The sequence below is a fragment of the Anomaloglossus baeobatrachus genome, chromosome 3 (genome assembly GCF_048569485.1).
Source record: "Anomaloglossus baeobatrachus isolate aAnoBae1 chromosome 3, aAnoBae1.hap1, whole genome shotgun sequence".
Taxonomy (NCBI): Eukaryota; Metazoa; Chordata; class Amphibia; order Anura; family Aromobatidae; genus Anomaloglossus; species Anomaloglossus baeobatrachus.
This window is the reverse complement of record NC_134355.1, coordinates 457419100-457434147: the sequence shown is the minus strand read 5'-3', so window position 1 is coordinate 457434147 and position 15048 is coordinate 457419100. Positions and strand designations below refer to the sequence as shown.

Here is a 15048-nt window from a genome sequence, read left to right as displayed (position 1 = left end):
TTGTAGGTTGTAGGCTTGTTGGAAGAGGTGGGTCGTGAGGTTCCTCTTGAAGCTTTCCACGGCAGGGGAGAGTCTGATGTGCTGAAGTAGAGCGTTCCAGAGTATGGGGGATGCACGGGAGAAATCTTGTATGTGATTGTGAGAAGAGTCGATAAGAGAGGAGCAGAGAAGGAGATCTTGTGAGGATCTGAGGTTGCGTGCAGCTCTATTTTATTGCTAATAAAATATTTTTTTCTCTGTGTTGTTGTTTTATTTTACTGTTAAAATAACAGACAATCACAGACGCTGTCACAGAGTGGGCTTCTGTGATTGGCTGTTGGAGTAACCTGAAATCAGCCCATACAGTCTACCATCTATACACATATACTAGGGTAAAAATAAATAAATTAAAAAAATGACGTAGCGCTCCGCGGCATTTTTGATTCTCAGCGCAGATAAAGCGGACGGCTACAGTCTGCCACCTCCAGCTGCCTGGATTTACCTTGGCTGGCAAACAAAATACAGGAAGCCTAATAATTCTTTTTTAATTATATTAAAAAATAATTAAAAATAATGCGTGGGCTCCCGCCGTATTTTGATCATCCATCAGGTAAAACCAGATAGCTGGGGGCTGGGATTCTCAGTGTGGTAAGGCCCAATCGTTCTGGGCCCCCACGCTAAAAAACGCAGCCACCCCTGGAAATGGCGCATTGTTTCTTAGCACCATTTCCAGGCACTTTACCCGGGTCGTCCAATGGCGCTGATGGCGGTGGCACGCTGGATAATAAAAGGGTTAATACCAGCTTTGTATTCTCAGCTGGTACTAAGCCCGAAATTCATGGTGTCACAACAAATTAGACATGGTCACCATGAATTTCTAGTAAACAATAAAAAAACACAACACAGAGAAAAAATTTTTTGTTAGAAATAAAACAAAAAAAATTTAGAAACTCCATCTTTATTTTAAAAAAATCCTTAGTTTGACGTAGTCCCCAGGTAAAGTATTTTCAGCTCTGCTTCATCACACTGTACAGTCATCATCTATACAGAGTGAAAAGCAGAGAGAGCATTGTCAACTCTGCTTCATCACTCTGCATAGACAGCATCTGTACAGAGTGAGAAGCAGGCTGACACTGAGGCCAGAGTTCCACTTACGTATACCTCATACAGTCTCGCATCGGCATCACCCAGCACAGACTGACACTCTCCTGTCACAAGCGACTCAGCTGCATGGAAATACATGCAGCCGACCGCTCCTGTCAGTACAGTGTGCGGCCGTATCAGGTGATGCGATGCGAGAAGTAAGTGGAACTCTGGCCTCAGTGTCATTCAAAGTGACAGTCAAAGTTCAATCGAGTCCATAAGCCACGGACTCGGGTGAACCCTGAGGTCACCGCGAACACGGCCAAAAACAGCCGAGGATTGCTGAGTGACGTGCAGTGCAGTGCATACCCCCAGAAGTTAACAGGACCTGCCTTGACGTCATAGCCATGTGACCAATCTAACCCAATGTACAAAATTCACACCAGACTGGTCACATGGCTATCATGTCATGGCAGGTCCTGTAAGTCAGTGGTGGTTACCGGCGGCACAGCAGTGATCAGACGCGGAAGAAGAAGCGGCCGGTAGACAGTCTGCAGTATGTATTATGTGACCTGTAAGTATAATCATAATGTTTTTTAATATTTTCTTTTTTTTAGAGCCCCGGGACCGAACTGGACCCGAACTGTAACAAAAAAACCCCAGAAAGCTTCTGTTCGGGTTCATGTGCATGAACACCATGTGTTCGGTAATAACCCCGAACTTTACAGTTCGAGTTTGCCCATCATTACCTATGACACTTTTTTGTAACTGCATCCAAACAGATTGGATATTTATTATATAACAACTTAACAATACAGAATTTAATGTAATTTTCACCTAAAATAATGGTCTTGATTCACCATTAAATAGTATTTTCTCCTGGAATTTCTCAGATGGGCATGCTATCATCCCTATGTAGCTTCATGATGTATTTTTGATATAAGTATAATGTATGACTTGAATTGAGTAACAAAACTTAGGGGTACTTTCCACGCTGCGACATCACTACTTTGATATCATCGGGGTCAAATCAAAAGGGATGTTCATCCGCGCCGGTAACAACGTCGCAACGTGTAAAGCCTAGATGCGCCGATAAACGATCGCAAAAGCATCGAAATTCGGTGATTTGTGTAGCATCGGTCATTTTCATAATGTCACACCAATAGGAGATACAATGTTGTTTCTTGTTCCTGCGGCAGCAAACATCGCTGTGTGTGAAGCCGCAGGAGCGAGGAACATCTCCTTACCTGCCTCCATCGGCTATGCGGAAGGAAGGAGGTGGGCTGGATGTTTACTTCCCACTCATCTCCGCCCCTCTGCTTCTATTGGCCGCCTGCCGTGTGACGTCGCTGTGACACCGCACGACCCGCCCCCTTAGGAAGGAGGCGGGTCGCCGACCAGAGCGACGTCGAAGGGCAGGTAAGTGTGTGTGAAACTGCCGTAGCGATAATGTTCGCTTCGGCAGCTATCACAAGATATCGCATGTGCGATGGGGGCGGGTACTATCGCACTCGGCAAAGTACCCCTTACTGTTTAACAACCATCTGTCCTCATGTAGCTGAGGTTTGTCAATTTATTTTTGTTCAATCTTTGATTCTAAAGGCCGCTTTACACGTTACAATTTCTCATGTGATCGCATGTGCGATCGCACCCGCCCCCATCATTTGTGCGGCACGGGCAATTTGTTGCTCGTGTCGCACAAAGTCAATAACCCCCGTCACACGTACTTACCTCCCAAATGTCCTTGCTGTGTCTGGCAAACATCCACTTCCTGAAGGGGGAGGGACGTTTGGCGTCACCGCGACATCACACAGCGGCCGCCCAATAGAAGCGGAGGGGCGGAGAGGAGCGGAACGTAACATCCAGCCCACCTCCTTCCTTCTGCATTGCCGACGTTATGCAGGTAAGCTGTGTTCTTCGTTCCCGGGATGTCACATGGAGCTATGTGTGCAGCCTCGGGAATGATGAATAACCTGCATCCAGGAAATAGATCAATATTTTGAAAATGAGCGACGTGTCAACGAGCAACGATAAGGTGAGTATTTTTGCTCGATCACAGTCGCTCGTAGCTGTCGCACGCTACGATATGTCAAACGATGCCGGATGTGCGTCACTATCGACGTGACCCCAACGACATATCATTAGATATATCGTAGCGTGTAACGTGCCCTTTAGCTGTAAACAAGAAAGCCTTACAGCGCACCTGCTAATTTTCCAATTAAGCTGTGTGTACATGAGGAATAATACTATTCTTACCCAATATACTGTATAACTAGAATTCTGAATTCTTCACCAGTTGATTCACTGCAGGCTTTATCTGTAATAAGCAGATGAGGAGATATACTGACGACCAAAAGAGTAATAATGTTTTTACCTTTGATTTTCAGGCTTCATATCTTACGATCCACTACAGCTTTGAGTGTGCGAGGACCTTCATTTTATAGACAATCATCTTGGCTATTTTATACATAAATTTGACTTTCAACTATTTAGCATATGATTAGTAATGCAGATTATTGTCACTGCATTGTTACTGTTTTGCTCCTGATGGTGGAAAAAATATTTTTCTTCCTGTATACTACAAATTACAACCTGTTCTCACAGTCCCTAATAGCTCAGTGTATTATTAGGTTGATTCCCAAGCAAAAGGTCACTGGTTTGAATCGAGGAGCAGCCATGTAGAAGATTTCCCAAGAAAAGAGAAACAGCATCATCTAGCTCAGCGATAATGGGCTATCAGCTAAGAAAATTGCCAAACTGCATCATGTGAATGTCATGACAGTTGGAAGATTATGAAATAACTAGAAGGTGGCCCGATTCTACGCATCGGGTATTCTAGAATTTACGTATTGTGTAGTTCATGTATGATTTTTGTTATATATATATATATATATATATATATATATAGAGAGAGATGTTGTTGTCTGTAGTTACCAAGTGTTTGTGTAGGCGCTGTACATGTTCTGGGTGTTGTCTGGGTGTGACGGGGGGTGAGAGCGGTGTTGTATGTGTGTTGCGTGTGTTGCGTTGTTTGTGGAGCGCTGTGTGTCTGTAGCGTTGTGTGTGTGTTGCGCGGTTTGTGTGTGTGTGGTGTGTTTTGGGGGGAGGTATGTTTTGTGCAATGTGTGTGTTGTGCGGTATGTGCGTATATTTGTGTGTGCCGCGGTGTTTGTGTGTTGGGTGTTGTGTGTGTGCAGCGTTGTCTGTGTGTGTGGGTGTCTGTGTAGGGCAGTTGTTTGTGGTTCCCAGTGTGTGTGTGTGTGTGTGGTGTGTTGTGCAGTGCGCGCGTGTGTGTGTGTGTGTGTGTGTGTGTGCATCAGCCTCTCTTCTCTCAGCCTACCTCTCCAAGCCTCCCTCCTCCCAGCCTCCCTCAGCATCAGCCTCCCTCTCCCAGCCTCCCCAGCATCAGCCTCCGCCAGCATCAGCCTCTCTCCTTCCAGCCTCCTCCAGCATCAGCCTCCCTCTCCCAGCCTCCGTCCTCCCAGCCTTCCCCAGCATCAGCTTTCCCCTCCCAGCCTCCCTCAGCATCAGCCTTCCCCAGCATCAGCCTCTCTCCTCCCAGCCTCAGCCTCTCTCCTTCCAGCCTCCCCCAGCATCAGCCTCTCTCCTTCCAGCTTCCCTCAGCATCAGCCTCCCCTTCCCAGCCTTCCCCAGGATCAGCCTCCTTCCTCCCAGCCTCCTTCCTCCCAGCCTCCTTCCTCCCAGCCTCCTTCCTCCCAGCCTCCTTCCTCCCAGCCTCCCTCAGCATCAGCTTTCTGCTCCCAGTCTCCCCCAGCATCAGCCTCCCCATGCATCAGCCTCCACCAGCATCAGCCTCTCTCCTTCCAGCCTCTCTCCTTCCAGCCTCCCCCAGCATCAGCCTCCCCTTCCCAGCCTTCCCCAGGATCAGCCTCTCTCCTCCCAGCCTCCTTCCTCCCAGCCTCCCTCTCCCAGCCTCCCTCAGCATCAGCCTTCCGCTCCCAGTCTCCCCCAGCATCAGCCTCCCCAAGCATCAGCCTCCACCAGCATCAGCCTCTCTCCTTCCAGCCTCCCCCAGCATCAGCCTCTCTCCTTCCAGCCTCCCTCAGCATCAGCCTCCCGTTCCCAGCCTTCCCCAGGATCAGCCTCTCTCCTCCCAGCCTCCTTCCACCCAGCCTCCCTCAGCATCAGCCTTCCCCTCCCAGTCTCCCCCAGCATCAGCCTCCCCAAGCATCAGCCTCCACCAGCATTAGCCTCTCTCCTTCCAGCCTCCCCCAGCATCAGCCTCCCCAAGCATCAGCCTCCACCAGCATCAGCCTCCCTCGTCCCAGCCTCCCCCTCCCAGCCTCCCCCAGCATCAGCCTCTCTCCTCCCAGCCTTCCCCATGATCAGCCTCTCTGCTCCCAGCCTCCTCCAGCACGCCGTGCTCCTCTGCCGACACTCACACACCCGATCGCATCCACTCACACACACCCGATCGCATCCATTCACACACACCCGATCGCATACACTCACACACACAGACACTGACGATATCGCACATACGCGCTTATACTCACAACATCCGGGGATATCACATGCTTCTGGCCATGTGATCCTCCGGCAGGTCCTGGAAGATCACAACAGCACAGTATCGCCGCCGAGAAGCAAGCGATATCCCAGGATGTTGTGAGTATGTGGATGCGATGTGATGTGTGTGTGTGAGTGAGTGTGATCTGATTTGTGTGTGTGTATGTGTGTGCTGTTATGTGTGTGCTGTTATGTGTCTGTATTTTCCGCCGCTGCAGGACCTTGATGTGTGGATGCGATGTGATGTGTGTGTGAGGTGTGTATGAGAGTGAGTGTGAGCCGGTGTACACTGGTAACTATGATACACATCGGGTAACTAAGGGACCTTAGTTACCCGATGTGTATAATGGTTACCAGCTTTCACGGCCTCCGTGAAGATCCCAGCATCGCAAGGTTATGTGTGGCGCTGCTGGGATCCTGACGGAGCCGGTGTAGAAGCAAGAGATATCCCAGCATGTTGTGATGTGTGAGGTGTGTGTGAGAGTGAGTGTGAGAGTGAGTGTGATCTGATGTGTGTGTGTGTACTCACCTGGGAATCGGGGCTCCGTGTCAGTTGGGCCAGAGCGAGCATGCATTGCGTGAGGGGGGCGGGGCCTGCAGAGAGCCGGGGCGAGAGGCCAATCCGTGTGGGGGGGCGGGGCCATGGCGAGCCCAGCGGCCAATCAGCTTTGTGTCACCGTAAGGACACAATTTCGGAGCATGACAGACAGACAGATAGACAGACAGATAGACAGACAGACAGACAGACAGACAGACAGACAGAATAAGGCAATTATATATATAGATGTCTGTGCACTCATTCAAAAGCCAAGAAGTGGATAACCCAGCAATATATCAGAGCCAACAAGTCAGCTCTTCACAAAGTCTAATCAGTTCTAGCGTGACAAACACAGCAATGGAGGTGGCTCGTATGCTTAGTAATAGTGAGATCGCAAATGTCCATGCAAGCACCGTGTGACGCACATTACACAAGTCTGGAATGGTGGTCCGAAAAATGGTGAAGAAGCATCGACTTAAGTGTCATCATAATAAGTGTTGGCTCAAGTTTGCACAAAAGTATGAAAAGTGGATAGTAGAAGATTGAAAACAGATTATTTTGAGGGATGAGATGAAAGTCAAAAGATTAGGCTCTAATAGTTGCAATGAGTCTGGAAAAACAACTGAAAAGAAGCTAAGCGATTGAGAAATTGATGGAACTGTCAAGTTCAGTGGAAGGAAGCCTGATGATACAGGGTTTGTTTTAGAGCCAAAGATGTTGGATATATGATCAAGATCAAGGGTGGTCTCCATACTAAGCTACATGTGAGTATCCTACCAAACGAGTTACTTTGTAAACTCAAGTGCTATGGGTATGAAAAGGATGACATAGTGTTGCAGTGGGACAATGACATGAAGCATACTTTGAGATTGGCGTTGAAATGTTTCAATGACAATGCAATAGAGATGCTGGATAAACCCCCACAGTCCTCAGAGGTAAATTCAATCGAACAATTGCTGCAAATCAAATTTAAATATGAGATAGCCAAGATAATTGTTTATAAAATGAAGGTAGTGTCACATTCAAAGCTGTAGTGGATGGTGAGAAATTTAGCCTGAAAGTCTAAAGTTCAAAACATTGTTACTATTTTGCTCATTAATGTAAAGTTGCTATTAAGTGATGAAGTAAGCATAATTATATAATAAGATGTATCACAGTTTCTTATATTTGCATGTTACTTCCATTTTTACAAAGCTTGTTGAAACAACACTGATGATATAGACTGCACACACAAAGTACAACCACCTGTTTGGCCCTGCTTAGTCAGGATACTTTGTATAAGTTGAAAAAAATGACTTAAAACATATGTAAGGGGGGACATTTGGCCACAGCTATTTGTTAATTCTTTATCAGATTTATAGATTAACAGATGCATGAACAAGTACTTAACAACTAAGCCAGCTAACAGTCAATGACTGTTTCAAAGACTCCAACTTACATCCAGCTGTGACAACGTCATAGAAGCCTGACTCAGGCTTCAAATCGTTAAAAAAAACATGGAGATGGGGGGCTTCTCACTGTCCACACAGCAAAGAGAACCCCATGACCCCACCCTTTCCCTTAAATATGGTTTTTAGACCACTCCACTCACTTTCAATTCCACCAATAGAGTGCAGGCTTTTCTCCTTGTCAAAATTTCTTTAACCCCTTGCAGTCCTTTGCCCTATCCTTATACAATTAAAGGCCTACAAGGACCGAGCATGTCTCTGATCTCTGCTTCAAAGGCACTAACATATTGATGACTCATATATTTGAAAGGTCATCAATATCAGATCAGTGAGGGCCCAATATAAACCGATCAGCTAGTGATAGCAGGATATAAACAATATATGAAGCTGGAACAGCACAGCACTGTATGTTGTTTAGTGGCGGCTTCATGGTACTAAACATTATTTCTATTCAAGTAAATGATAATATCTATGGATTGCCAATCAATGTCTTATTCCTGGAAATCCTCCTTTAGCTGGTGGTAAGCTATTGTTTTTTTTTTTTATTACATTTTATAAAATAGAATTGAATTTGAACATTAATCAGCAACTTTTATGCAATTGCATCTCGCCTCTATTGCTACCAATCTCCATTGTATTGAAAGTTGTGACTCCTGTAAATATCTTATACATATTTGTGTACCCAACAGGGAAGGACGGGCAGCCATTGTTACATCATTCTGCATGTTTAAATACATGGCTATGTTTGGATTAACTGAATATATTAACACATTGCTGTTATATTGGGTAAGATGTAAAACAAATTGTGATTTTTTTTTTTAAAATTTGTTTCCTGTTAATAGTTTGGTATAGTTGAACATTCTATTGAACATGCTATTTAGAGATGAGCCAATCTGCCAAGATTCAAATTTGGCAAATTGTCTCAAATTTAGCCAGGAACTTCAATTTACATCAAATGAATTTGCATCAAATTTATCAGACCAGTGCGATCCGCTAGCAGTGTCTGAATGGCTCGCACTGGGGGGTAAAATGAGCATTATCGTATGTAGTGTGCACAAACAAAAAATGAGAAACCCTCCATCCCTCCCTTGAAAGTGATCTTTTTATGGCTGGCTGCATGTGGATGGAGAGACGAATTGCCCAATTAGTAACTTCAGATGAGTTTGGATCAAGTCGTGTTCCAGAACAGAATATAATATAAGGTCCGGCTGAACCTGCAGAACCCGAACTGCCATGTGTCCGCTAGTTGAGGTTAATATGCTCTCCAAAAGTCCATGTAACCTGCAGCTCCAGTATATCACAAAAGTGAATGCCTCCCTCACATTGTTGTTAATATTTTGTTATATCTTGTCATTGGACAACACTGACGATATGACACTTTGATACAATGTAAAATAGTCAGTAGGCAGCTTGTATAACAGTGTAAATTTGGTGTGACCTCTAAATACCTCAACACACAACCATGAATTTCTAAATTGCTGGCCAGCAATATTGTTAAGCATGGCCTTTAACTCTCTTGGGCATGGAGTTCACTAGAGCTTCAGCGGTTGTCTCTAGGAATCCTATTCCACTGGTCCATGATGATATCACAGAGCTGATGGACACTAGAGACCTTGTGCTCCTCCACCTTTCATTTTATTATGCCCCATAGATCTTCAGTAGGATTTAGATCTGCAGACATGCTTGACAATTCCAGCACCTTTACCCTGAGCTTCTTTAGCAAGGCAGTGGTCATCTTGGTGGTGGTTTTGGGATCGTTATCATGTTGTAAAACTGCTGTGCTGTCCAGTTTCCAATGGGAGGGGATCATGCTGTGCTTCAGTGTATCATGCTACATGTTGGCATTCATGATTTCCTCAGTGAACTGTAGCTCCCCACAGCTGTCAGAACTCTGCAGCCCTAAATGATGACTCACCACTATTCTTGACTGCAGGCGTGTTGCATTATTTAGAGGGCATACCAATTTAACACTGTCATATAAGCTGTACACTTAATGTCATATTTCCAGTGTTGTCCCATGAAAAGATATAATAAAATATTTATAAAAATGCGAGGAGTGCATTCACTTTTGTAATATAATGTGTGTGTGTATATGTATATATATATATATATATATATATATATATATATATAGTACAGACCAAAAGTTTGGACATACCTCATTCAAAGAGTTTTCTTTATTTTCAGGACTCTGAAAATTGTAGATTGACATTGAAGGCATCAAAACTATGAATTAACACATGTGGAATGAAATACTTAACAAACAATTGTGAAACAACTGAAAATATGTCTTATATTCTAGGTTCTTCAAAGTAGCCACCTTTGCTTTGATTACTGCTTTGCACACTCTTGGCATTCTCTTGATGAGCTTCAAGAAGTAGTCAACGGAAATGGTTTTCACTTCACAGGTGTGCCCTGTCAGGTTTAATAAGTGGGATATTTTGCCTTATAAATGTGGTTGGGACCATCAGTTGTGTTGTGCAGATGTCTGGTGGATACACAGCTGATAGTCCTACTGAATAGACTGTTAGAATTTGTATTATGGCAAGAAAAAAGCAGCTAAGTAAAGAAAAATGAGTGGCCATCATTATTTTAAGAAATGAAGGTCAGTCAGTCCGAAAAATTGGGAAAACTTTGAAAGTGTCCCCAAGGGCAGTGGCAAAAACCATCAAACGCTACAAAGAAACTGGCTCACATGAGGACCGCCCCATGAAAGGAAGACCAAGACTCACCTCTGCTGCGGAGGATAGGTTTATCCGAGTCACCAGCCTCAGAAATCACAGGTTAATAGGAGCTCAGATTGGAGACCAGGTCAATGCCACACAGAGTTCTAGCAGGAGACACATCTCTAGAACAACTGTTAAGTGGAGACTTTGTGCAGCAGGCCTTCATGGTAAAATAGCTGCTAGGAAACCACTGATAAGGACAGGCAACAAGCAGAAGAGACTTGCTTGGGCTAAAGAACACAAGGAATGGACATTAGACACGTGGAAATCTGTGCTTTGGTCTGATGAGTCCAAGTTTGAGATATTTGGATCCAACCACTGTGTCTTTGTGCGACGCAGAAATAGTGAACGGATGGACTCTGCATGCCTGGTTCCCACCGTGAAGCATGGAGGAGGAGGTGTGATGGTGTGGGGGTGCTTTACTGGTGACACTGTTGGAGATTTATTCAAAATTGAAGACATACTGAACCAGCATGTCTTGCAACGGCATGCTATTCCATCCGGTTTGCATTTAGTTGGACCATCATTTATTTTTCAATATGACAATGACCCCAAACACACCTCTAGGCTGCATAAGGGCTATTTGACTAAGAAGGAGAGTGATGGGGTGCTACGCCAGATGACCTGGCCTCCACAGTCACCAGACCTGAACCCAATCGAGATGGTTTGGGGTGATCTGGACCGCAGAGTGAAGGCAAAAGGGCCAACAAGTGTTAAGCATCTCTGGGAACTCCTTCAAGACTGTTGGAAGACCATTTTTGGTGACTACATCTTGAAGCTCATCAAGAGAATGCCAAGAGTGTGCAAAGCAGTAATCAAAGCAAAAGGTGGCTACTTTTAAGAACCTAGAATATAAGACATATTATCAGTTATTTCAAACTTTTTGTTAAGTATTTCATTCCACATGTGTTAATTCATAGTTTTGATGCCTTCAATGTGAATCTACAATTTTCAGAGTCATGAAAATATAGAAAACTCTTTGAATGAGAAGGTGTGTCCAAACGTTTGGTCTGTACTGTATGTATATATATATATATATATATATATATATATATATATATATACACACATTTATATTATATATATATATAATATATATATATATATATATATATATATATATATGCACTTTTATATGTTCTCTGTATACATATATACAGTATATATGTGTCTATGTGCTCTGTGTATGGTAAGTATACTGCAGTTTGTGTCTGTGCATTGTGTATATATATATATATATATATATATATATATATATATATATATATATATATATATATATATATAACACAATGCACAGACACAAACTGCAGTCTCCTCCTATTCAGTTCTCCTAGACTCCCATGAGATACAGGACCTTTGGTGGCATCATAGTCACATGACCATGGTGCAACCAAAGGTCCTACTGCACTCAACAGAGAAAACTAGACTGATAATGCAGAACTGTTGTTATCAGTACAGTGTCTGTTGTGAATGCAGGGGTCCCAAAGGGAGTGTGGGCCCTGAACAACTGCCCAATTTTTCACTTCTCCTTATCCTGTGGATATGGACTGTTGAGCATTTCTGCAGAAAATAGCTAATTTAAGCTAGTTGTATTTTTAATTGTGTTTTAGGCATTTTTTTTTACATGCAATTTGAATGTGTTTTTATTTTCAGGTGTTTTTGTCTTTTTGGTATATCAAGTATTAAATAAAGCTACTTTTCTTTGTAAATTTCCTGTTTGATGAGTTCCATTGCTTTGATTAAACTTTATTGAAAAAGGCGTGGATAGATTACATGCATTTTTTTACTGCTTTTCTACTATGGAAACACACTAAAACACATGCATTTTTTAATCAGCAAATTTTCTGCATCTCAGTTTAGTCTATAGGGAAGACTTGAAAAAAAACAACTTTACTGCAAGAGATATTGACTTGTAATTTTCAAAAATGTACAGAGGGTCAATTTGCTCATCATTAAATTTAAACACGGTGGGCATGAGATTTACAGAAATGTCATTCACCTTGCTGAAACTGTAAGATGCTGCATTTATTGGGCTTCACAATACACAGAAGAAAAAGCTCACAAAATACTCATGTGAACTCAGCCTAAGGAGAGATGAGGTCATGTGGAATAATATAGGTGTGAGAGAATAAACAGGAAAGAATAAAGGGGGCTTTACACTGTACTGAGATCGCTAGCAATTTCTAGCGATATCGAGCGTGTAAGTACCCGCCCCCGTCACGCATGCGATTGTTTGTGATCGCTGCCGTAGCGAACATTATAGCTACGGCAGCATCACACGTACTTACCTGGTCGGCGGCGTCACTGTGACTGCCGAACAATCCCTCCTTCAAGGGGGAGGGACGTTCGTCATCACAGCGACGTCATCGCAACGTCACCAAGCTGCCGGCCAATCAAAGCGGAGGGGCGGAGATGAGCAGGACGTAACATCCCTCCCACCTCCCACCTCCTTCCTTCCGCATTGGGGCCGGCGGCAGGTAAGGAGACGTTCCTCGCTCCTGTGGTGTCACACATAGTGATGTGTGCTGCCGCATGAGCGATGAACAACATGGATAAACAACCCTTACCGATTTTTGAGTTTGGGACGACCTCTCCATGGTGAACGATTTTCACCATTCTTGAGGTCGCATAGGTCACTGGTCAGTGTCACACGCTGCGATATCGTTAATGACGCCGGATGTGCGTCACTAACAACGTGACCCCGACGATAAAACATTAACGATATCGTAGCGTGTAAAGCCCCCTTAAAAGTAAGGAATTTGATAGACCTGCCTAACAAAATGTGTTTTAGATCACACTGAAACTCTCGAATTTGAGAATTATTTTATGGGACAGATGATAGGTTTCAGCCACAGGAAGCACAGGGACAACATGGAGACATCATCGGATGTTCAGGGGCACTACTGAAAATGAAGGGCATCCTATAATTTTTTCATGATGTTGCATTGGCAGGTGCCTTACAAAATGTGTGCACGATTTGCAGGTATTGTGCCCAAGCCCTATTTTAATGAATACCTGCCAATTAAAATCTCTTTAATTCCTGCAGACATTATATAAATCAGGAAGCAATAAACACAGATGAAATGTTTAATCTGTCATTAGACAACATTCCATGAACCTTTTATTTCATCTAATATGTCTGAATTTTTGTCAACTAAACCTCTTCCTGTTGTTGCTGCTGTTCCATTAATTTAGGAATAGTCTTTCTTTTCTTAGTTTTCTTTTTTGTGCACCTCCATTCCAAAGTTATGCTCCCCAGTAATAAAGATGGAAATTTTCCCTTAAAACAACTTGGTGCATATAACAAAACTTCAACTGTGGGCATTTACTTTTCTCTTCTGTATGACACTGACCAATCAAAACACAGAGGTGTCATATAGGGAAAAAAGAAACATCCACAAAGAAGGTCACAGCTACAGCATAGCTCAGCATTTTCTCCTGAAAAGATACTTATCTCATACAAGCACACTGATAACTCTGTCGTTACCCTCTCTCTACCTGCTATTGGAGTGCTAGAGCACAGTAGAGCCGCAGTGCTGTAAAATCCACATGATTTGGCAGTCTCTAGTAAATGGTCCTCTTAAAGGTCGTGGATATATTTTTTTAATGTTACAGTATTTCTACACAAACAATAAATTGTATATATTTGTATATAAACATGGACATGTCAGGATATGTTGAGTATTTGCAACAGACATTTCAGCCCCAAAAATACTTCTTAGCAGGAAAAATGCACCTTTTTGATGAGTTTGTTTTCTGTGCTTTGAACGTGATTTTTGTATGTTTTTGATGCGTTTTTCTCTAAAGGCCGCTTTACACGCTACGATATATCTAACGATATGTCATCGGGGTCACGTTGTTATTGACGCATATCCGGCATCGTTTGACATATCGTAGCGTGTGACAGCTACGTGCGACTGTGAACGAGCAAAAATACTCACCTTATCGTTGCTTGTTGACACGTCGCTCATATTTAAAAAAATCGAACGTCCTTCTGTGCTCCGGTTGTTCATTGTTCCCGGGGCAGCACACATTGCTCCATGTGACACCCCGGGAACGATGAACTGCAGCTTACCTGCGGCCGCCAGCAATGCGGAAGGAAGGAGGTGGGCGGGATGTTTACGTCCCACTCATCTCCGTCCCTCCGCTTCTATTGGGCGGCCGCTGTGTGACGTTGCTGTGACGCCGAACGTCCCTCCCCCTTCAGGAAGAGGATGTTCGACTTTGTGCGACATGGGCAACAAATTGTCCATAACGCACAAACGATGGGGGCGGGTGCGATCGCACATGCAAACACACGATAAGTCGATACGTATAAAGCAGCCTTTATTCATTTGAATTGCTGAAAAACACTCAAAGAATTGACACGCAGCTGATTTGAAACTACTTTAAATCTGCAAGGAAAAAAGTAGCATGTCCATGAAATTTCAGAAATCTGATTCATTTTGCTGGTACTGTAAACTGCAGCATTTTGGTCTAGTATTTTTGATGCAGAAAGTTCTGCTGGAAATACTCAATGTGTGCACATACCCAGTGTGTTACCAAATAGGGGAAGGAAGTTTTATTGCTTGTGTTTTAAAATTAATATCAATTTACTTTATATTTTAGCAAAGAAATATTTTTGGAAATAATCAATGGCTCATACACGATTTTGCTATTGTGTTCATAATTTTTTTTACAAGTAAGTTGATCAAAATTTCTTAAGTAATCATTTTTTATCTCATTAATTATGTATTTCTTTTAA

The 15048-nt window shown here is 43.4% G+C and overlaps 1 protein-coding gene across 1 annotated transcript in view; it reads left to right on the top strand.

Annotated features, from left to right (window-relative positions):
* Nucleotides 1–15048, top strand: part of LOC142295418 (putative cation-transporting ATPase 13A4) — a 201540-nt gene that overhangs the window by 152365 nt on the left and 34127 nt on the right. The window contains exons 24-25 of the mRNA XM_075338520.1: nucleotides 8265–8361; nucleotides 14913–14985. Coding sequence (XP_075194635.1) covers nucleotides 8265–8361; nucleotides 14913–14985 — 170 coding nt within the window. The remainder of the gene's footprint in view (nucleotides 1–8264; nucleotides 8362–14912; nucleotides 14986–15048) is intronic.